Here is a 23,469-nt window from a genome sequence, read left to right as displayed (position 1 = left end):
CTCCGATAGGCTAGGTCAGATTGAATGACCACTTCCGGTCCGCACCTTCCGGTTGTTGGAACGCAGTTGGCGTCCCGGAAGTCTTGAATGCGGCGTTTGCAGGTGCGCTCCACATGGCGTCCTCTCCCGTTTGACCACTTACTTGTGAGTATTGTATATAAAGGGTGATGTTCTGGGGGGCTCATTGTCCTGAGGAAGCGCCCCTTTGTAGGGTGTGAAACGGCTGTTGACGTTCTATTACATGCTTGACCCTCTCTCTCCTTAGCTGACTGTTGCCCTTGTGCATGTATCCATTTTTAATCTATTTTTGAATAAAGGTCTTTTTATTGGATGTGCCCAGCCGCTTTCATCTTGGATTAACCACACATGCCTGTACGTCCGTGTTTTTAAATTTGCATGAAGACTAAGGTATGCTTTAAATGGATTCACTATTTGCTTGCACTGCGTCTCTCTCCAAGTGGTGTACCCCACTTCACCTTTACCTCTGAGTGACTTCTTCAAATTTGCCTCTGGCATCAAAATCATAATAAGCATGTAGAAGCAAGAAGTTTTGAATCATTATGATACTTTTGAATGGCTTACTTAGAGATAAGTAAAAGTGAACTTTCAGGTAATAAGCCTTCATCGGACTTGGTTCCTCCATAAACTGAAAATATGTTCACATAAACACAGCTTATATATGCATACAGTGCTGCCCATAATTATTCATACCCCTTGCAAATTTTGACTTAAAGTTACTTTTAATCAACCAGCAAGTCCTTTTTGGCGGGAAATGACATACGTGTCTCCCAAAAGATAAGACTATGTACAAGAGGCATTATTGTGGGGAAAAAAAATCTAATCTTTTATTTACATTTCAGCAAAAAGTGTACAGTCCAAAGTTATTCATACCCTTCTCAATAATCAATAGAAAAGCCTATTACAGCAATCAAACGCTTCTTAGAATTGCAGACCAGCATTTTTCATGTCTCCACTGGTATTTTTGCCCATTCATCTTTAGCAATGAGCTCCAAATCTTTTAGATTGGAGGGTCTTCCTGCTATCACCCTGATCTTTAGCTCCCGCCATATATTTTCAATTGAATTTTGGGGCACTCCAAAATGCTACTTTTGTTGTCTACTAACCATTTCTTCACTACTTTTGCTGTGTGTTTTGGATCATTGTCATGCTGAAGTGTCCACTGGTGCCCAAGGCCAATTTTCTCTGCAGACTGCCTGATGTAGTTGAGAATCCTCATGTATTGCTCTTTTTTCATGCCCTTTACTGTGATTAGGTTCCCTGGTCCATTGGCTAAAAACACCCCCAAAGCATTAGGTTCCCACCACCATGTTTGACAGTGGGGATGGTGTTCTTTGGGTTGAAGGCTTCTCCTTTTTTTACGCCCAATGAAGGCATCATCATTGTGGCTAAACAATTTAATTTTTTTGTTCATCTGACCTTAACACAGCAGACTTGAAGTCTCCTTCCTTGTCCAGATGAGCATTTGCAAAGGCCAAGTGAGCTTTTGTGTGCCTTATCTAGAGGAGTGGCATCGTCCTTGGTCTGCATCTGTGGAACCCAGCAGTGTGCTGTGTCCGTTAGATTGTCTGCCTTGAGGCATTGCCACCAGCAGAGCCCAGATTCACCAGGAAGGCAGTGGTAGTGATCCTTGGATTCTTTTTCACCTCTCTCACTATCCTCCTGGCCAGCACAGGTGTCACTTTTGGCTTCCGACCATGTCCTCTGAGATTTCCCACAGTGCGGAACATCTTGTATTTTTTAATAATACTTTGCACTGTAGCCACTGGAACTTGAAAACATTTAGAAATGGCATTGTAGCCCTTTCCTGAGCTGCCATAATGTGCAGCCGCATGTCCTCACTGAGCTCCTTTGTCTTAGCCATGACAGTCCACAAACAAACTGCAGAGAGCTGCTGTTTTTCAGCTGTTGAGTTAAACAGTTGTTCCCAATTAATCAGGGTAATTAGGATGCATTAGAACAGCTTGGACTATTTGGAATGGCATAGAACTTTGGGTTTACCCACAGACTGTGACAGTTTGTAAAGGGTATGAATAATTTTAGACTGAACACTTTTTGCTCAAATGTAAATAAAAGCTGAAAAATGTTTTTTTGCTTGTTTTTTTCCCACAGTAATGCCTCATGTACATCGTCTTGTTATCATTTGGGAGACACCCATCTCATTTCCCATCAAAAAATTACTTGCTGGTTGAATTTTAACTTTAAGTCAAAATTTGCCAGGGGTATGAATAATTATGGGCAGCACTGTATGTATATAACTGTGTTGTTTACATTTGTCAGTATATGCAGGTACCAAGTCTGATGAATCCTTATTTGCCGAAAGCTCACATTTTATTTTTCTCTAAATTAGCCAATAAATGATATCATCCTAATTCAAAACTTCTTGCTTATAATGAGCATGCATAATTTCAAAATGTGATGATCTTCTATGTGAGTGTTATGTAATATTGCCAACCATCACAATGGCATCAACTTATCAAGCATTACAGCATTCGGTAATGCTAATGCTGATTTTACCGAGCACTTCGAAAAATGTCAATTCATCAAGGCTGTTACCGCATGAAAAGCTGAAATTACCGAGCAGTGAGGTAAATTACCGACTTGTGCGGTAAATACCCCAACAAATGTCAGTTAACCACCTGAGCGGTCTGGACGAGCTCAGCTCGTCCAACACCGCCGGAGGTCGCCGCTCAGGCCCTGCTGGGCCGATTTTCATCAAATAAAAAGCAGCACACGCAGCCGGCACTTTGCCAGCCGCGTGTGCTGCCTGATCGCCGCCGCTCTGCGGCGATCCGCCGCGAGCAGCGGCGAAAGAGGGTCCCCCCAGCCGCCTGAGCCCAGCGTAGCCGGAACAAAAAGTTCCGGCCAGCGCTAAGGGCTGGATCGGAGGCGGCTGACGTCAGGACGTCGGCTGACGTCGATGACGTCACTCCGCTCGTCGCTATGGCGACGATATAAGCAAAACAAGGAAGGCCGCTCATTGCGGCCTTCCTTGTTTATTCTGGGCGCCGGAGGCGATCGGAAGATCGCCTCCGGAGCGCCCTCTAGTGGGCTTTCATGCAGCCAACTTTCAGTTGGCTGCATGAAATAGTTTTTTTTTTATTTAAAAAAAACCCTCCCGCAGCCACCCTGGCGATTTAATCAGAACGCCAGGGTGGTTAATGTGAATTCATCAAGGTTACAGCTTGCGGTAAATCACAGTTCCATTTCCGCCATTTTGATAGGACCCGCAGGCTTCTCCGGTGGGTCTAGCTTTTCTACCCCCAGGCAGCGAGCAGAGAGAATACGGAACAAAAGAGGCTTCCCCTGCCTCCCTTTGGCAGTTTAACCTATTAGGTTCTTTTTTTTTAAATGTGGAGGAGCTAGTGAGGAAATCACCTAAGCAGGGCATGTGTAAAGTCTCCTGGACATTCACCTAAGCTGTGGCAATTAAATAAAATGTTAAGAAAGATTAAGGACAGATTCCAACCGAGCAGAGGCAGTATAACAAACAGTATAACAAAACTTGTACATCTAAAGGGATGTCGGGATGCTATTGTAATGCTGTCTCTGCACACACTCTTCTGCTGTTACCGACGATGGGCTTTGTAAATTACAGACTTCTACCGGACATGCAAAAATATTGATGAATTATCACAATCTAAAATACTGAATGCAGTATTTTCCGACTTTTATTTATCAAACAGCCTGTGATGAATTGATGCCATTGTCTCTTTATATTTTACTTGCTTCAACCAAATGTTTTTTGTTTGTTTTTTTTTAATTGGGCTATTTCTGATGTGCTAAACCTCAAAATACATTATTTTTTCCCCCATACAGATCGGACTTGTGTACATGTTCAATTTAATCGTGGGTACAGGAGCGCTTACCATGCCAAAGGCCTTTGCTAGTGCAGGCTGGTTAGTAAGCCTCATTCTTATTATCTTTTTGGCATTTATGAGGTGAGTGAATATAATTATACATCAATTACTGCACGCTTATACAACTACTGCAGGCTAAACAATATTTTGATGTTAGTTAACATAAAGTTCACTATTTACAGTAGTGTTCTCCCCAGCAATTTCTTCTATCCAGGTGGCATGAAAAAGTAGCTGAGTGGGGTGGGATCTGGAAATTTGGTATTGGGAGTATTAAACTATTGTGGCTACAAATAGTGAGTGACTCCAGGACCTGCTAGGAAATGGATGCTAATCACCTATTGCTTGATGGCAGAGGGGTTACTGAAGGTGCAGGGGGGGGGTGGTAAATGGTGAACAGAGTGGTTACTGAGGGTGCTCTGGGGTACAGAGAGCCAAGGCTGCATGCTGCAGATCAGTGAGGATACGGGGAGAGGATAACATCCCTCAAATCCCTCCTCTTGTCTGTTGGGGGCAGGTCTGAACGTTCTCTCACCTTCATTCTCTACCTTTGCTGCCATGCTGTGCTGAAGAATCACAGCACATGACTGTGGGTGGGGCTTCACACTCGGGCGGTTTTAGAGCGCAGTTAAGTGTCTCTGCCCCCAGGGTAAAGGCCGTCCTGAATGCTGACCCTCTTCTGTCCCAGATTTGCAGAGTGCCACCTTGTATTTAGTGCTCACCTCTCCTCTGCCTGTGTCCTACACTATAGTATGTCCCCTACCACCACTGCTGTGTATTCACTGCAGCCTTCCCCTGACCTGGCTGCCACGGAGAGCCCACCAGCCTGTGGTCTGTCTGCAGAAATGCTCTTCACAACCTTCTCAGTAGCTCTGTGCAGTGTGATGAGAATCGGGGTGTTCTCTGGCTTCCTACGTTGTATAGAAAGCCAGAGAACACCTGACTTCCATTCACACTGCACGGAGCTGCTGAGAATTTTATGAAAGGCATTCGTTCCAGGAACTACTCATGTGAAGTGAAGCATAGGGAAGCAGGCTGGTGGCCATGAGGAGTGGAAGCTGGAGAAATGATTGTGGAGGAGCCACATATTAAAAGTGGTCTTGAAGCCAACTACCAGAGCCCTGATTATCCATTGTGCAGCTCCTGCCAGAAGCAAGTGCACTTGCTGATACAGAAGAGGGGGCGGGGCCTCGGGTGACCTGAAAAGCTGTGCATTGATAAATCTGAATGTAGAGATGTGTTGCTTGCCACAGATTGTTAGTGCTGTCAGCACAGGTCATAACCAGAACTCCCGGGCAGCCCCCTAAATTAACCACTTTACCCCCGCGCGTACGTATTTCTCCGCCCCTTTTTCCATCCTTTAAAAACCAGGGACGGAGAAACACGTACTTTCCGCGTTCCCGACGCTGCCCGCGCTCCCGCTCGTAAACACGCCGCCCGCCGCTAGTAAAACCGCCGCCGCCCGCTCGCCCAGAGATCAATGAACGGGAAAATCCATTCCCGTTCGTTGATCTAAGCCCCGCAATGATCAGCTGCTCTCCTATGGGCAGCGCGATCATTGTGAGAAAAAACTCACGTGTCCAGCCTCCTTATTCTTCCTCCAAGCTTCCGGAAGGAAGCTTGGAGGTCGCATTAAAACAAAAAGTTACTGTGGCCATCTTGTGGCCAAATAGTAAACTACACCCTACACATTTTTCACATACAAATAAATGACTTTTACACATAAAATTAACTCATTACCTCCCACACTCCCCATTTTTTTTTTTTTTGTAATTAAAAAAAAATTAAAAAATTTACAATTAAAAAAAATACATAAATAGTTACCTTAGGGACTGAACTTTTTAAATATTTATGTCAAGAGGGTATAACACTGTTACTTTATAAACTATGGGCTTGTAATTAGGGATGGACGCAAAACTGAAAAAAATGCACCTTTATTTCCAAATAAAATATTGGCGCCAAACATTGTGATAGGGACATAATTTAAATGGTTTTATAACCGGGACAAAAGGGCAAATACGTTTCATGGGTTTTAATTACAGTAGCATGCATTATTTAAAAACTATAATGGCCGAAAACTGAAAAATAATTATTTTTTTCCCCACATTTTTCCTATTTTCCCATTAAAACACATTTAGAAAAAAATAATTCTTGGCATAATGTCCCACCTAAAGAAAGCCTAATTGGTGGCGAAAAAAACAAGATATAGTTCATTTCATTGCGATAAGTAATAATAAAGTTATAGACGAATGAATGGAAGGAGCGCTGAAAGGTGAAAATTGCTCTGGTGCTCAGGGGGTAAAACCCCTCAGTGGTGAAGTGGTTAATATAGCAAAAATTCAGCGCTTGTGTAGTGGTGTTCACCCCAGTGCTCACAATAGCTTCAGTGTCAGTACACCAAAACAAAAGGACAGAGGCTTAACAGCCCATATCAACCCAGATCATAAGGCTGTATAGGTTTTATGCAACACGCCTCTTCAGTGCTCTCATAGACCCCAACTGACCGACTTCGCCAATCCCTAATGACTCTCACCCATACAAATCCAATATGGTAAAGCCAGTAGGACAGTATAAAATAGAAATGGAACAATCTAAGTGCAGACTGCCTTTAAAGGGAAGGAGACGGGCGGCACCATTACCTCTTCCCTGCTGGGACATTTTGATAAGCGCATCTTATCTGTAGGGTTCCCTGTGACATGGGCCCCTTTATGTGAGTTTGTTTTTACTTATTTATCTTTGTAAGGATTTATGGTATCATCCTGATTCAAAACTTTTTGGTCTTCTTGGTTACTCCTACAATAAAATACAGTTACTCCTATTGATTGCCTGATGAAGCAGGTAAAAATGCATTGCATTTTTGTAGTGTTGTATTAAGCAATTTTTCAACTTGCGATTGACTTTTCAAGTCTATTTTGGGAGGCAAGTCCACCACTACCTCCCATTTTAAACTATTTTCAACATGTTTTACGCTACTCTAGCACCTCTGCTCGATAACTAATCATGATAGATCATGAGCATATTGGAAGGCACTGCTGAGATAGCAGTACTTCAGCAATACTTAATTACGATAAAACAGAAAGGACCGGCACCGCTGTCTTGTATCAAAGCTCTTTTAACAGCACCAAAGTGGCAGCAGTGACAGACTGCTGTTTTGGTTTACACCTTTATCAAACTGCTCAAAGCTTTGAGCAGTTTGATAAAGGTATAAACCGAAACAGCAGTCTGTCACTGCTGCCACTTTGGTGCTATTAAAAGAGCTTTGATACAAGACAGCGGTGCCGGTCCTTTCTGTTTTATCTGGACTGCACTTCCCAGGAGGCACTGGGGAGAGACCTTGGGCACGCTGCATACTCTTTTTTGGGAAATGGTGCTCCCTCTCTTTTGTTTATGTGCAATACCTTAATTAAGGCAGCAGCCTGCAGTAGCTTAGCATTGTTTGGGTAGCAGCTACCATTAGTAGTTAATATCAGGCTATTGCCAGACAAGCATGTTTACATGGTTTCTAGCCTTGCAAGATAAGGACAGCCAGCCAGTCTAATGCTGGGAATATACAGGTCGATTCTGGTGCTCGATTCTGCGCCCAAACGTTTTGCCCACTTGATTCTCTTATCTTCTACTCGTTTTTTCTTATCTTTTTTCAATTCATTTCAATGAGAAATCGAAGGGCAAAATGATTGGACATGTCGGAAATTATCTATCAAGCCATCTTAAAGAGAATCTGTATTGTTAAAATCGCTCAAAAGTAAACATACCAGTGCGTTAGGGGACATCTCCTATTACCCTCTGTCACAATTTTGCCGCTCCTCGCCGCATTAAAAGTGGTTAAAAACAGTTTTAAAAAGTTTGTTTGTAAACAAACAAAATGGCCACCAAAACAGGAAGTAGGTTGATGTACTGTATGTCCACACATAGAAAATACATCCATACACAAGCAGGCTGTATACAGCATTCCTTTTGAATCTCAAGAGATCATTTGTGTGTTTCTTTCCCCCATGCACTGAAGTTTCAGGCTGCTCTTTTCTTCCTGCAAACAGCTTTGCCCTTGTTTGTAATTCCTCAGTATGTGAAAGCCCAGCCAGCTCAGAGGACGATTTATCCAGCTGATTAGAGCAGCTTCTCTCTTCTCTCTTATCTAAATAACACACAGGCAGTATGCATAGAGGGGCCAGGAAGGGTGAGTTCATAGCAGAACCACAACACTGAAGAACTTGGCAGCCTCAAGTCTGACAGGGGAAAGATACATTGATTTATTACAGAGACTGTCATAGTAGAAAGTGCTGCAGTTAGCCAGAACACATTAGAATAGCTTTTGGAACATGTAGGATGATTAAAAACAGGATGCAATTTTTGTTACGGAGTCTCTTTAAAGAGAATCTGTATTGTTAAAATCGCACAAAAGTAAACATACCAGTGCGTTAGGGGACATCTCCTATTACCCTCTGTCACAATTTTGCCGCTCCTCGCCGCATTAAAAGTGGTTAAAAACAGTTTTAAAAAGTTTGTTTATAAACAAACAAAATGGCCACCAAAACAGGAAGTAGGTTGATGTACAGTATGTCCACACATAGAAAATACATCCATACACAAGTAGGCTGTATACAGCCTTCCTTTTGAATCTCAAGAGATCATTTGTGTGTTTCTTTCCCCCTGCAGCTATCTTCCACTGAAGTGTCAGGCTGTTTCTTCCTGCAGAGTGCAGACAGTTCTGCCTGTATGTAATTCCTCAGTATGTGAAAGCCCAGCCAGCTCAGAGGAGGATTTATCCAGCTTGTAAAAGATACGAGAGAAGCTGCCCTAATCTAAATAATACACAGGCAGTGTGCAGAGAGGGGCCTGGAGGGGGGAGATGCATCTCAGAACCACAACACTGAAGAACTTGGCAGCCTTCCAGACACAGGCTGACAAGTCTGACAAGAGAGAGATAAGTTGATTTATTACAGAGATGGTGATAGTAGAACGTGCTGCAGTAAGCCAAAACACATTAGAATAGCTTTTGGAACTTGTAGGATGATAAAAAACAGGATGCAATTTTTGTTACGGGGTCTCTTTAATGGTTTTTCAGGAAGTCCAATCGGACCACTAAAGCCAGGCATCTTTCTAACAATATTAGAGATACATTATTTAGGGACTTTTCCAAAGACAAGAAACACACGGGACCAAAACCCCCCCAAAAAAATAGTATGTCTAAAACAACGAGAAATAAATATATTATGTAATATATATGATGTATTTACAAACCTGGGTTGCTAATTGGGCAGCTGTCAGTAACACTGATGGGAAAAGCACACTCAGGCCTGTGGGGTCTCTCTGATCTTTTAAAGTGGACCCGAACTCAGAACTCCTCGCTGCTCTAAAAGATACACAACAGCATAATAACATTTAAACAAAAAACATTTCTTTGTTACATCTGATACAATTCCTAAAATAAATCTGCACAGTTTCTACTTCCTGATTCATGGAAGCAGATCTATTGTTTATTATTTATTTATTTTAAGTATTTATATAGCGCCGACATATTATATAGCGCTGTACAGAGTATATATAGTCTTGTCACTAACTGTCCCTCAGAGGGGCTCACAATCTCGTCCCTACCATAGTCATATGTCTATGTATGTATGTACCGTATATCCTCGGCTACAAGTCGAGAAATTTAGGACTGACTCACTTTGTAAAAGTGGGGGGTCGACTTGTACTTGAGACAGTCCTAAATTTACCAACTTATAGCTGGGGTCCGGTGCCTCTTTCTCTTAATTATGCTATACTAAACTGCCCCCCTCTCTGGCTCTCCCTCCCTCCTGCCTCCACCTACTAATAATTATCGCCAGTTTCCCTAACAAACCTCCCCTCCCTTCCCAGCCGCTGTGGTGCCTCCCTGTCTCTCTAGCTCTGAGTGCCCGCTGCCCTCTCCCTACGGATGCCCGCCTCTCTCTCCCTGTTACGTGAATTCAGTGTAAGCAGGGCTGACATACATTACCTAATCCACCGCTGCGCGCTGTGTCCTTTGATCTCCTCTTCGCTGATGCCGGTAAGCGTACTATAACATCTCTCCCGTTTCTGGTACCATGTGACTCCCGATGTCACATGGTACCGGAAGCGGAAGAGACGCTATAGTACGCTTACCGGCATCAGCGAAGAGGAGATCAAAGGACACAGCGCGCAGCGGTGGATTAGGTAATGTATGTCAACCCTGCTTACACTGAATTCACGTAACAGGGAGAGAGAGGCGGGCATCCGTAGGGAGAGGGCAGCGGGCACTCAGAGCTAGAGAGACAGGGAGGCACCACAGCGGCTGGGAAGGGAGGGGAGGTTTGAGGGGAACTGTGCCCTAGGAATGTATGCCTGCTGTGCACTCTGCATACAGGGCACTAAGGGTGAGGGAGAGAGAGAGGGGTCCATAGGTGGGCAAGTTAAGAGAATCACAAGGCACACAGAAGGGAGGACACAGCTGCAGCCATACAGGGCACATGGGATCAATATTGGGCAGGTGCTGACTGCAACTGGGGAGTTAGCTATTAACCTCTCCATTTTTCCAAGTGCAGACATTACTTCTGGTCCCCGAGTGCAGAACCAGTAACCCTCCTAGTCCCCACCTGCAGCCATCAACTTTCGTGGGCCGACTTATACTTGAAACTTTGAAAAATACCAGCTTAAGCGGGTCAAATTTTGGGGTCGACTTATACACAAGGTCGACTTGTATCCGAGTATATACGGTATGTATGGTGTAGTGCATGTATCGTAGTCTAGGGCCAATTTTTAGGGGGAAACCAATTAACTTATCTGTATGTTTTTTGGGACGTGGGAGGAAACCCACGCAGACATGGGGAGAACATACAAACTCCTTGCAGATGTTGACCTGGCTGGGATTCGAACTGGGGACCTAGCGCTGCAAGGCGAGAGCGCTAACCACTAAGCCACCGTGCAGCCTCTACTTTCAAATGGGCTTATCTGCCAAAGGCAGTCATGTGACACGGGGGAGATCAAATTAAAACTAGTGATTAGACACAAATGAGGGGGAATTACACAGGCTAAACTCTTGAAATACACACAGGGTGCATTTCTGCTACGTTTTCCTTGTGTCCTGTGCAAGAGTTCAGGTCCACTTTAAACCATTGGTCGCACATTTCGAAATTAAATATTGATATTTATGAACTGTTTAAGAAGTTAAACATGGTTATTGCCAAGATGCAGTGGGACTTAAACTGATCTGTTGAGATTTCCTATACATCATAGAAACTATCCACTACATCACATGAGGAGCCAATAGGTGGGCTTAAAGGGAACCTTAACTCAAAAAACAAAACAAAACATGAATTTCACTTACCTGGGGCATCTACCAGCCCCCTGCAGCCATCCTGTGCCCTCGCTTGATTGATTGATCTAATAGCGGTGAGTCTGAATCCATTTGGGTGATTTATGGAGGTGTAGCAGTGAAATTAAGTTGTGCACTAGCATTGGTTAAAGCGCAGATGCTAATTCAATTGGAAGAGAGAGAAATTATTTGATCTGTTTTAAGAAGTGAGAGGTCATGAAAGAGGATATAAAAGACACAATATAATGGCTAAAATGCCTTTGGTTTGTGCCCAAGTCCAATGCACTATTAGGAGTCAAGTGTTTTACCAGTAGCCTTGCTCTCATATCACTTAAAGCAGACCCAAACCAAACATTTTTTTAATTCAAAATATTTAGTTGCACCACTCTGACACATACAAAGATAAATAAACACTCATTCAAGCCTATGAGCATTTCAGTGAATGCTTTTCAGCCTTCTCTTTTCATAACTAGGGTTATACAGGTGGCAGCCATTAGCAATTCCTCCTTTGCCAGACATCACCTACTCCACCAGTTTGACGGATTCTGTCCCGGCAATATGAAAGGAAGGGAGGGGTTCCGCCAATAAATGTCAAATATTTTATATTTGTCATCATGCAGCGGAAAAAAAGTTGCTATTTATTATTATAATTTAGAAAATAGATTTTATTTCTGAAATCTTGTTTCAAAGATTCACTGGAACTCTTAAAGGAAGCTGTTTTATTAAAGCAAGAAAGACACATAATCCAGGCTCCTCTCCTCAAGTGAGAACAGTAAAGTAAGGTAAAATAGAGGAGCTAAAGGAGGTGTGGCCAATAAAACCACAACATTAATTACCTTCTATACTCACGTATAAGCCTAATTTTTAAGCACCAAAAATGTGCTGAAAAGTTACCCTCTCGGCTTATATGTGAGTCAGTGGAGCAGAACAGATGGTGGAGAAAGTTTTGTTTTATGATCAGAGTAGCATAAGCATCATGCACTAGTGATCCTCCTCTTGCCAGCTGGCTTCCTGCTGTGTCTGTACCCTACATCCCCTGCAACATGGTGTGCAGAGTGCTACCTGACTACCTGAGTCCCCTGACTTGTGGAGCAGAGTGTGTAAGCAACGTGTCAGCGGTGCAATGGTCCTGTGTGGCAATCGCTGTGTCTCATATCTATGACTAGTGGCATCTTGACACAGAGGTATCATCTTTGGGGCTCATATGAGAGTCGATCACTTTTTCCTGGTTTCTGATTGAAAAGTGAGTACCCCAGCTTATGTGTTGGTTATATGCGAGTATATACGGTAACCCTTTTCACTCTCTTATACAAATACTCAGTGCAGATCAGCCTTCCAGGAACTGCTACTATCCATACAGCTTCTTTTAGAAGTCTTAGTCTGCAAAAAAAATATTTTTTTTTTTTCATAGTCACATATGCCACATAGGGCTTGATTCACTAACCGGCGCTAAGTGATAGCGCCGGAGTGAACAGCCGCTTAGTGGCCCATAAGTAGCTTTGCGGGCACTAATAGTCCCGCAAAGCTACATTGTGCACAAGATCACCCACATCGTGCGCAGCACGGCGGCACAGTAACTGTGCGCGGTGCGACGATAACGTCGCACCGTGCATCAATGCGCCGCTTCGGGGGCACCCGATGCGACGTTTGTAAGGCTGCGGGTGCGATGTTATCGTCGCACCGCGCACTATTACTGTCCTGCCACGCTTCACACAATGTGGGTGGTCCTGTGGGCGCATACCACTTAACGTTGTGGTTTGCGCCCACTAACTGTTAAGGCCTCCTAACCGGCTTAGCACTGGTTAGTGAATCAAGGCCATAGTGTCTTCCTGGAATGTATATGTGTTCTAACTCCTGTAACATGCATAATGCATCATGCAAGCATGCAGTGCATCTGCCTATCAAGATAAGGAGCAAATATCCTAATGTCCTTTCTTTGGACAGATAGTGCTTCAAATTATCCTCCATAAGGGTGCTACAATATATATCCATACTCACCATAAACACAACAGCGTGAGCTGTGTAAGTGCTGATGCTGGTTACAGGACAGGGTGAGCGCAATGGATTTAGCCCTGGACTCTATGGTTATGAAATTCAGTAAAGACACAGAATCGCATTGGTTTGCTATTCAAAGTGCAATTTTATGTACATTTTAGAATTGCACAGAAATTTTCCTAAATACAGTATGCGAATCACATGCAATGCGCATACAATGCATTCCTATGGAGCCACTAAAGGTGCATACACACATCAGACTATAGTCTTTGGAAACTGAAAGATCACAGACCAATCTTACCACCCTTCATGTAGTATGAGAGCCATACTCTACACAGTCTTTTCTATGGAGCTGAACTCCATATCAGAAAAAATTCTTTGCAAGATGCTGCACACACAGATGCTGTACAGACACAAAAGATCAGTATCTGCAAAAGATCTGTTCCTACCAAAAATCCATTCCTGCAAATTGCAATGATAGTCTATGAGATCTGCAGATCATCGTACACACATGATTTAACTGACATCCATCTGCAGATCAGATCCACCAGGATGGATTTTCAGATCTGCGGATCTGCAGATGAATGTCAGTTAAATCGTGTGTATGATGATCTGCAGATCTCATAGACTATCATTGCAATTTGCAGGGATGGATTTTTGGTAGGAACAGATCTTTTGCAGATACTGATCTTTTGTGTCTGTACAGCATGTTTGTGTGCTGCATCTTGCAAAGATTTTTTTTTTTTGATGGGGAGTTCAGCTCCATAGAAAAGGCTGTGTAGAGTATGGCTCTCATACTACATGAAGGGTGGTAAGATTGGTCTGTGATCTTTCAGTTTCCAAAGACTATAGTCTGATGTGTGTATGCACCCTAAGACATGGATTTTTTTGTTTTTGTCTTGTTGAAAAAGCAGATTATTAAAATGCACAATGCATACAAAATTCATGGCCAACACAAATGAAACCGCAAACTCAGAAACTCACATGCCTTAAAACTGTATAAAACCCTGACATAATATTCAATAAAAACATGTTTTCCTACTTTTTATATGCCATATGGTTATCGTATTTGCATTTGTGCATAGGTATTATTATTCATTTAGAAATTATACGTTGCCAAAAGTACAGGTTTTTGCTTTGTGAGCTGACTTTGCATTTTATTCATAACAGGCTTTATTCATTATGTATTGAAGGCAGAAATGCTTTCAGTGTCTCTCTGTATCCAGCAGCTTCTCCATAGTCAGAGAATGTGTCACATGCCTCACTTGATACATTTAAGTAAACACAAGATAACATTATCTACAACTTCGGATGCATCTACATTTCTCTGCACTGAACTTTCCAGCCCTGTGTGTAACCCTTTGAATGCTGTTTTAGTAAAAAAAAATGCTGGTTGTATATAATATGCTGTAAATAATTTTTTTAGAGCAAATAAGAAATGCTGGGTTTCATTCCGCTTTAAAGGACAACTGAAGTGAGAAGATTATGAAGGCTGCCATATTCATTTCCTTTTTAACAATACCAGTTGCCTGACAGCGCTGCAGATCTATATGGCAGCAGTAGTGTCTGAATAACACCAGAAACGAGCATGCAGCTAATCTTGTCAGATCTGACAATAATGTCAGAAACACCTGATCTGTATATACTTGTTCAGAGTCTATGGCTAAAAGTATTAGAGGCTAATAATCAGTAGGGCAGCGAGGCAACTGATATTGCTTAAAAGGAAATACATATGCCAGCCTCTATACCCCTCTTTCTTCAGTTGCCCTTTAACCTTTAGGAAGTTAGTTTGAAGCATTATTTATCATAAGAGAGGATGTTGGGATATGTATTCTTTATCTTTTGATAGGATTATGCCCTGTGTGCTTGCACATTGCATTATGCATGGTAGAGGACCAGAGTTAGGACACATTCAAATTCAAGCGAGCCTCTATGTGGTGTATGTGACAGCAAAATAATGCAATTTTTTTTTGCATACTAAGACTTTTGCTTTTAGGATAGTAGTGGTTCATGGATGACTGGTCTGCAGTAAGTATTTGCATGAGAGTATGCATAGGTTTAATTGATTTTGTCTTTATTAAAGCAGTCAAGCATTTTGGTAAGTGAGCAATTGTTCTTTTACTTTAGGGACCTATTTATTCCAATTTAAAAAAAAAAAAAAATCAGGGCTTGTGCTGACTAGTTCAGCATTGCCATGCAAGTCTCACTGCTCTCTTTAACCATTTTCTATAGTGTAATGGTGAGTGGCCTCTTCTTTGTGACTTCACACATCTTCATTTTAGTTTTAAGTTGTATGTATATTTAAACTGATTCCCCTATTTCTTTTTATTTGCAGCTACATGACTACAACTTTTGTTATAGAAGCCATGGCAGCTGCCAATGCTCAGCTGCGCTGGAAGAGATGGGAGAAAGAAGAGGTAAGTTTATCTTTCTTTAAAGAGACTCTGTAACTTGAAAAAGATCCCCTGGGGGGTACTCACCTCGGGTGGGGGAAGCCTCCGGATCCTAATGAGGCTTCCCACGCCATCCTGCGTCCCACGGGGGTCTCGCTGCAGCCCTCTGAACAGCCGGCGACAGGCCCGACTGTAATTTCAATATTTACCTTTGCTGGCTCCAGCGGGGGCACTGTGGCTGCATTCGGCTCGGAAATAGACGGAAATACCCGATCTCCGTCGGGTCCGCTCTACTGCGCAGGCACCGGAGACTTGCGCCTGCGCAGTAGAGCGGACCCGACGGCGATCGGGTATTTCCGCCTACTTCGGAGCCGACAGCCATCAGAGCGCCTGCGCAGGAGCCAGGAAGGTAAATATTGCGTCACGGCTGTACGGAGGGCTACAGCGAGACCCCCGAGGGACGCAGGACGGCGTGGGAAGCCTCATTAGGATCCTGAGGCTTCCCCCACCCGAGGTGAGTACCCCCCAGGGGACGTTTTACCGTTACAGTTCCTCTTTAAAGAGACTCTGAAGTCTAAAATTGCACTTTTTATTTATCAGTTACCACTTAGCAGTGTAATACAAGCTAAAACGCTGCATCCCCGCAGCAGATCGCTACATTTAAACCCTCCAAATCTTAGGGCAAAAATCCACGACTTTCAAAGTTGTGAATTTTGCTGCCCGGGGAGGCGGAGCTTTGAGCTGCAGCTCTGCCTCCATTCACGTCAATCCCCACGGATCTCCACCTCTCCCCCGCACCTCTCAGTGACACGCATGGAGGCAGAGCTGCAGCCCAAATCTCAGCCTCTGAGAAAACGCTCCCCATATTTAGCCCAGGGGATTTGGGGGGTTTAAATGTAGCGATCTGCTGCAGGGATGTGGCGGTGCAACGCTAAAAAATTTTTGAGTTGCAACGCTAGCAGTAAAAAAATGTATGTTAATGTTCCTGCACCAGCAAGAATGCGTAAAAATAGACCCAATGCGGCCCGACGACCCCAAGGTCGGCAAAAACAAAACTAGCTGGCAGCGGGGACTGGAGCAGCAGTGAGTGACTACTAGGGCACAGGATGGCTGCATGGGGCTGGTAGAAGCCCCAAGTAAGTGAAACTCCCTTTTTTTTCAGAAAAGTAGGCTCATTTCTAAGTATGAAATTAATAAATGTTTAATTTTAGCTCAGTAGATGGCAGGGGTTGACACTATACAAAGTTAACAAAACAGTAGCCAGACTTTTGTTTAGTGTTCAAGTAAGGGTTCAAGTTCTTGCCAGGCCCACCTCTTCTTTTTTTCTTCCCCACTCCGCTCTGCCCCCTTCAAGCCAAGACTTGCTGCCAGAAGTTGAGGCAACCACATGGAGGAGGGCGAGTTCTGCTGTCACTTGCTAATCCCAGGCAATCACATCCTGTGCTTCTGAACATGTTGCATCCTATCCTTGTTAATATAAACTTAACAGGAAATTCAGCCAATGTTATCGGTCTTCAAAGGAGCTTACAATAAAATCCCTGCTGTTATTTCACTGTCTGTCCTCACAGAAGCATACATTCTAATCCCTGCCAGGGGCGTAGCAATATCCATAGCAGCTGCTATGGGGCCCTGGAGCAGAGAGGGCCCAGGTGGTACTTGGTGTATTCACTATTAACTTTCTTGTGTTCACCCACCTTTGCTCTGTCAGTGCCCATGGACTATTTGCAGTGTAGATTGCTCGAGAATGTAAATTGCAATTTAAATCGTATCTATCGGGTAGGGGTAGGTGGCATATAGCTAAAGAGTACCTACATCTGATGGCCCCATGAAAGTTTTTTCTATGAGGCCCCAAAATCTCTACCTATGCCACTGATCTCTGCCGTCTTAACTGACTGTCCTCAGAAGAGCTTACAGTCTATTCCCTGCCGTGATCATTGACTTTTTTTTCAGAGGAGCTTACAGTCTAATGCATGCCATCATGTCAAAAGTTGTCTTTAGAGGAGCTTGCAATCTACCGGTAATCCCTGCTAATATGTCATTAAGTGTTTTCAGAGGAGCTTACAGTCTAAACCTGTATTTCTGAACCTGGGTTCCATGGCATTTTGACACTACTACTGGACAAAATAGTCCTACTTCCCAACTTTCGTAAGATAAAATAGTCCCACTCCATCAATGATGCAGCTTGCAGATTGATCTGATCTACAGCGCATCAACCGGCACTATAGGCTAGTTTAAAGACGGTGGAGCAACAAGAGTGTGACAGTCCACAAGGCAGCAGAAGAGGATATGCAGCATGGGTAGAATAAGAGGAGAGGTCAGATGGGGCAGAAAAAAGATGGCATAAAATTGGGTAGCATGTACCCATGTACATAAAATTGGGTAGCATGTACGCATGTACCTATGTGTGTATACAGGATCTTCTCAAAAAATTAGCATATTGTGATAAAGTTCATTATTTTCTGTAATGTACTGATAAACATTAGACTTTCATATATTTTAGATTCAAATACACACAACTGAAGTAGTTCAAGCCTTTTATTGTTTTAATATTGATGATTTTGGCATACAGCTCATGAAAACCCAAATTTCCTATCTCAAAAAATGAGCATATTTCATTCGACCAATAAAAGAAAAGTGTTTTTAAAACAAAAAAAGTCAACCTTCAAATAATTATGTTCAGTTATGCACTCAGTGCTTGGTCGGGAATCCTTTTGCAGAAATGACTGCTTCAATGCGGCGTGGCATGGAGGCAATCAACCTGTGGCACTGCTCAGGTGTTATGGAGGCCCAGGATGCTTCGATAGCGGCCTTAAGCTCATCCAGAGTGTTGGGTCTTGCATCTCTCAACTTTCTCTTCACAATATCCCCCAGATTCTCTATGGGGTTCAGGTCAGGAGAGTTGGCAGGCCAATTAAGCACAGTAATACCATGGTCAGTAAACCAATTACCAGTGGTTTTGGCACTGTGAGCAGGTGCCAGGTCGTGCTGAAAAATGAAATCTTCATCTCCATAAAGCTTCGGAAGCTAATAATGTATTGTGTAAACGTGTGAGATTGAAGTCCCAATAAGGCACATCAGGCGTAATTGGTGACCAGAATTTGGTAACTGAGGTCTCCATATCCCCCTGCAAAACGAAAGTTTCATTATGCCAAATTAAAGAAGGAACATTAGAAAGACAACCTGAAAAGGGAGTCTGCATATATGGAATAACTTCTGTATTTGTGACCAAACACACCTGTTGTGGAGCTATTTCAACCATCATCTCATAGGACAATGGAAGAGTTGTCCATTTACATACATTGACAGTATTCTGCAGAAGACCAGGTTCATAGACTGCCGACTGCAACTTACAGATTTTACCTTCCTGAGTAGAATCGCATAAGGAAAGGTCATGAGTTTGATTAAAGATGTCAATATATTGACCATTAAATTCCGGGTACCAGAAATGCTGAGACCCAGGAACTCCCATAATCAAAGGCATGACTACAAACTTGCACATGGCAAAAGTTTTGGTCACATTATACATGGTGATTACACCAAAACAGGATGCATCATTGCACACCATTTTCTCAGCTTCCAAGTGTATCCACCAGTCTTGTGGAATTGAAGAATTAAACACTGTTCTCCAGACTTGCTCATTAGAGTCTTAAGAGCCAGTTGCATAGCCGATTTTTGTTGAAGCTGATGCATAGTTTGCAATGTACACACTGTCCAATTAACAAATTTAGTCAATTTAACATAAACTTTATTAGTAAAACATAATGAAGCATTAATCAAAGAGTTAGTCACGGTATCTACACCTGCAGATATTTTAGCAGGATGATATATAGTTGGCATCCATTTAGCCTGCAAAGTCAAAGCATCATTGATTTTACTTCCAGCATTATGTAATATATTAGCAAGAGTCTCTATATCAAACCATTAAAGTGGACCCAAATTAAAAATACAAGATTTCAGAAATAAAATCTATTTTCTAAATTATAATAATAAATAGCAGCCTTTTTTCAGTTGCATGATGACAAATATAAAATATTTTACATTTATTGTAGGAACCCCTCCCTTCCTTTCAAATTGCCGGGACAAAATCCGGCAAACTGGTGGATTAGTGTCCGGCAATGGAGGAATTGCTAATGGCTGCCCCCAGTATAACCCTAGTTATTAAAAGAGAAGGCTGAAAAGCATGCACTGAAATGCTCATAGGTTTGAAAGAGTGTTTATTTATCTTTGTATGTGTTAGAGTGGTGCAACTAAATATTTTTAATTAAAAAAAAAATGTTTGGTTTGGGTCCGCTTTAAGAGTTCCAGTAAGAGAACCGTAGCCACCAAGCAAGGTGTCGTACCAAGCTCGTTTGACTTGGCCCTCTGGACAAGTCTTTTGAGGAGGAAAAGTTATCTGTGTATGTAGAACAGTCTTTTGGGCATGTTGTCCCACCTTTTCACAGGTGGAAGGAAGTCTCTCATCACCCAATTGAAGTAGACATGGGTAATGTGGTCTTTTAGCAGGTTTAGGCGCCTGCCACACAGTTCCAGGAAGAATTAAATTAGCAACTGTACAGCAGCCCAGCTCAGCACTCCCGATTGGACTGGTCTTTGTTCGGTTTATCATCATCCATTGGGAAGCAGTTGAATTTATAGGCACTAGCTTAGTACCCGGAGTTCAGGCTCCAACTCCCGAAGTAACCAACAACACGATACCAAGGAGACCGAGCATATGACATGCATGACATTGATCTAAAAGTACAAACAAGTATAAATCATTCTTGAAAGTAACATTTTTCTTGCGGGACATGCTCCCACTGCTCTTTTCCAAACAAAATGATCAATAAAGTTTTTCTTCCCTACAGCAACTACCTCCGCTTTATCTGGAGAACCAGTCGCTCCTTGAACCCAAATTTTGTCTCCAACATTTACCAAATTAGTGGAACCAAAATATTCATCACCCCTTACTGAAGGGCTTCCCTCTCTACAAATAAAGGAATTGGGGTCCCTTTACACTTAGGCCTCTTGCACACTGCATGCATTTCCAATTCAGAGTCCGCTTTTTAATCGGTTTTTACTTCCGATTTTTAATCTTTACTGCATGCTGCGTTTTTTGATCCGTTTTTCTGTTGAATGTATTCAGGGAAAATCGGAATTGAAAATCAGAATCAGAATCGGAAAACGGATTTTCAGTGTGCAGGGAGCCTTAATCAGTTGCTGTCAGCTGTAACCGAAATAACAGCTGATGTACAGTCCAGCGTCCGTGTCCCTCTATGGCCTCTTTCACACTATACACTGAAAAATTGAAGCCTTTTCAAAATGCATTGCCATTTGGGGAAAAAACAAAAAAACAACAAAACTGTATGCGTACTAATGCATACCAATGCATTAAGTGTAAAAGGGCCCTCAGGAGAACCTGGGCTACACAACTCTTTGGCCTGTGTATACACAGTGTTCTCCCCTAAAAACTTTGATCCATCCTAGCTTTTACCACCCCACCAGCTAGATGTTGGTAGAGACAAAATCTGTTATCTTCACAGTTTATACCATTGTATCATTCGAAACTAGAATATATTCTAGCATCTTTAACAGAGGTATTCTTGAACATATAATACACTCTATATCAGTAAGGTCTCAAACCAAACTTCATACAATTCATTAAAAATAACTCAATTCACACTTCATCATCAACACATTCTGCCACTTCATGTCATTCAGCTAGTCAGTACAACATTCAACCCTAAAGAAACCAGGCATTTCTCTGCCAGACAAACAAATCTCATTTAGTAACTAGGGACCTTAGCCCGTTTAAAAACAAGCTAGGCTTTTCACTGCGCATGCGGCGCCCGCCACATGCACGCACCCGCCGTGCGCATGCCCTCATACACCGCTGCGCACACGCCTCTTCTGGCCCTGTCCTCCCTCTGCTCTCCTCAGTGTCTCTGCGTCCCTCCCTTCACATGCGTAGCACAAAAAAAAAATTAAAAAAAAACAACACTCTGACACAGGGACATAACAGGCGCAGAGACACAGGCATATTATATAAAGAGATTGTGTTTTACAGTTTAACTATGCAATATTTTCATGCTACATTGCAACTTCACATACAATTTTATTTATTTCACAGAGTCTCATCTAAGCTAGCTTTTAGCTCAACAAGTAAACAATTTCACTCCTGCACAATTATAGCTAGAAAACAAAGGGAACCAGGGGAAAAGTTGCTGGCACAGATATCACACTGTCATCAACAGAATAATCACATTTAACCCTGTAACGAAAATGTGAGCATTTGCAGGGGTTTTGAAATTCTGGCAAAACCCTCAATAATCAGCCATATTCTTTGCTGGTCTATAATTTCCCAATCATCATTCATTTTATTTCAACACTGACTTCAGTAACAAGCTTAAATGAACAGTACATTTACAGTGCTGCACCAAACAAGACACACACATACCCCGTCACACGCAAGAAAGTTGCGTTACTATTTCTCACCTTTTTAACCTTTTATTTCATCAAATAAGATGCATAGCCCATGAAGTAAGAGTTAAAGGTCAATGTTTTTTACAGCATGTACCCCTGAATGAAAAATAATGCTTGTCAAGAACCCCCAGCTGAGGAGAGCAGCATCTCAAACACTGGCTCACACACATTGCTTAGGAACACTCAACACTCGTGCTTAAAAAATTTTTTCAAACATTCCTCTATGCATTCAGTTAAACAAAACCAGACATATGAATACACAATTAATGAGGACTCACTATAATGGATTCGCCATATAAAGCATTCACTAGAAAAAACAAAGTTAACCCACCTGTCTTGTCCAGATTATATTACCATTTCAACTCTTCCAGTGCAGTCGGGTACTGTCACTTTAAGGAATTTGCCTTACAGGTTTAAACACAGCACACCAAGTTTCTGTGGAGAATATACTCCGAAATCTACGCAACAAAGACACAGACTGTTAAAAAAACTTAGTAGGAAGAGCTGAGATTCACGGTCATGTTACCTTCTTTCCCTTGTTTCCCATCCCTTTTTTATCATGAGACCCCCTCTAGAGTCTTATCTACATCTAGAGAGAACAACAACATCACCCGCTTTAACAGGGACCTCCTCTAGAGTTTTCACTACATCTAGGGGTTCAGCATTTCCTAATTTACTCTCCCATGACTCTGCAAGCCCACAGCACAAATTTGCTTGTGCCAAAATATCGTAGGGGCTCTCGTTCCAGCCGGGAACCTCTACTTCTTCTTTGTATTTTTTGATCCTTCCTTTTAAACATCTTAAGACACTAAATTTTGAAATTGTGATACAGACTGTGATATCACAAGATATACTACTCAGTTATAAATATCAACACTCTTCTATCACCTCAGGCAAATCTTGTGAGGGGTAGCTCACAAGGCTCTGTGTACTGCTACTTGACCAGTTGTTTCTCTCACCTTTTGGTAGGCACTAGGACTGTCTCCTCTCGCTCCTCCACTCCCCGTCTCTAAGGTTCTCCCTGTGGCCAGTGCAATAGGGCTGCTTTCACTGAGATCCCGAAGATCATTTAAGGAAGCTTTGGCCTGGTACCGCAGTCCTAGTTTCGGCCTCAAGTGGTTCACTCACAGTACACGCTAACTGTAGACCAGGGTTCCCGGGCCAATAACCAAGCACCCACACCAATGGACATGCTCAGCCTACCCTGGGACAGAGCTTGAATCTACCTATCAATTTTAAAATTTTTGGCAATCTGCCAAGTGGGCAGGGTTTTACCCAGAGGTGACCCTTGGCAAACTGCAAACTATTAACTAAACAATATTAAAATAACACAGTCAGTTCTCAAGATATTCAACTTTGAAACTTTTGGCAAAATGCCAACAGGTGCAAATTAGACTTAGAAGACTAACCATTACATCTCTGTTGGAGTTCTTGCGAT

The 23,469-nt window shown here is 42.6% G+C and overlaps 1 protein-coding gene across 2 annotated transcripts in view; it reads left to right on the top strand.

The window, feature by feature from the left end:
- TMEM104 (transmembrane protein 104) overlaps positions 1 to 23,469 on the top strand; it is a 312,500-nt gene that overhangs the window by 177,002 nt on the left and 112,029 nt on the right. For both annotated transcript variants that reach the window (XM_068264517.1, XM_068264518.1), the window contains 2 exons: positions 3,838 to 3,959; positions 15,515 to 15,596. In XM_068264517.1, the coding sequence (XP_068120618.1) occupies positions 3,838 to 3,959; positions 15,515 to 15,596 (204 nt within the window). The remainder of the gene's footprint in view (positions 1 to 3,837; positions 3,960 to 15,514; positions 15,597 to 23,469) is intronic.

The sequence above is a fragment of the Hyperolius riggenbachi genome, chromosome 12, assembly GCF_040937935.1.
Source record: "Hyperolius riggenbachi isolate aHypRig1 chromosome 12, aHypRig1.pri, whole genome shotgun sequence".
NCBI classification, from domain to species: Eukaryota; Metazoa; Chordata; class Amphibia; order Anura; family Hyperoliidae; genus Hyperolius; species Hyperolius riggenbachi.
Note: the sequence above shows the minus strand (reverse complement) of the source record. Positions and strands in the feature narration are given on the sequence as shown.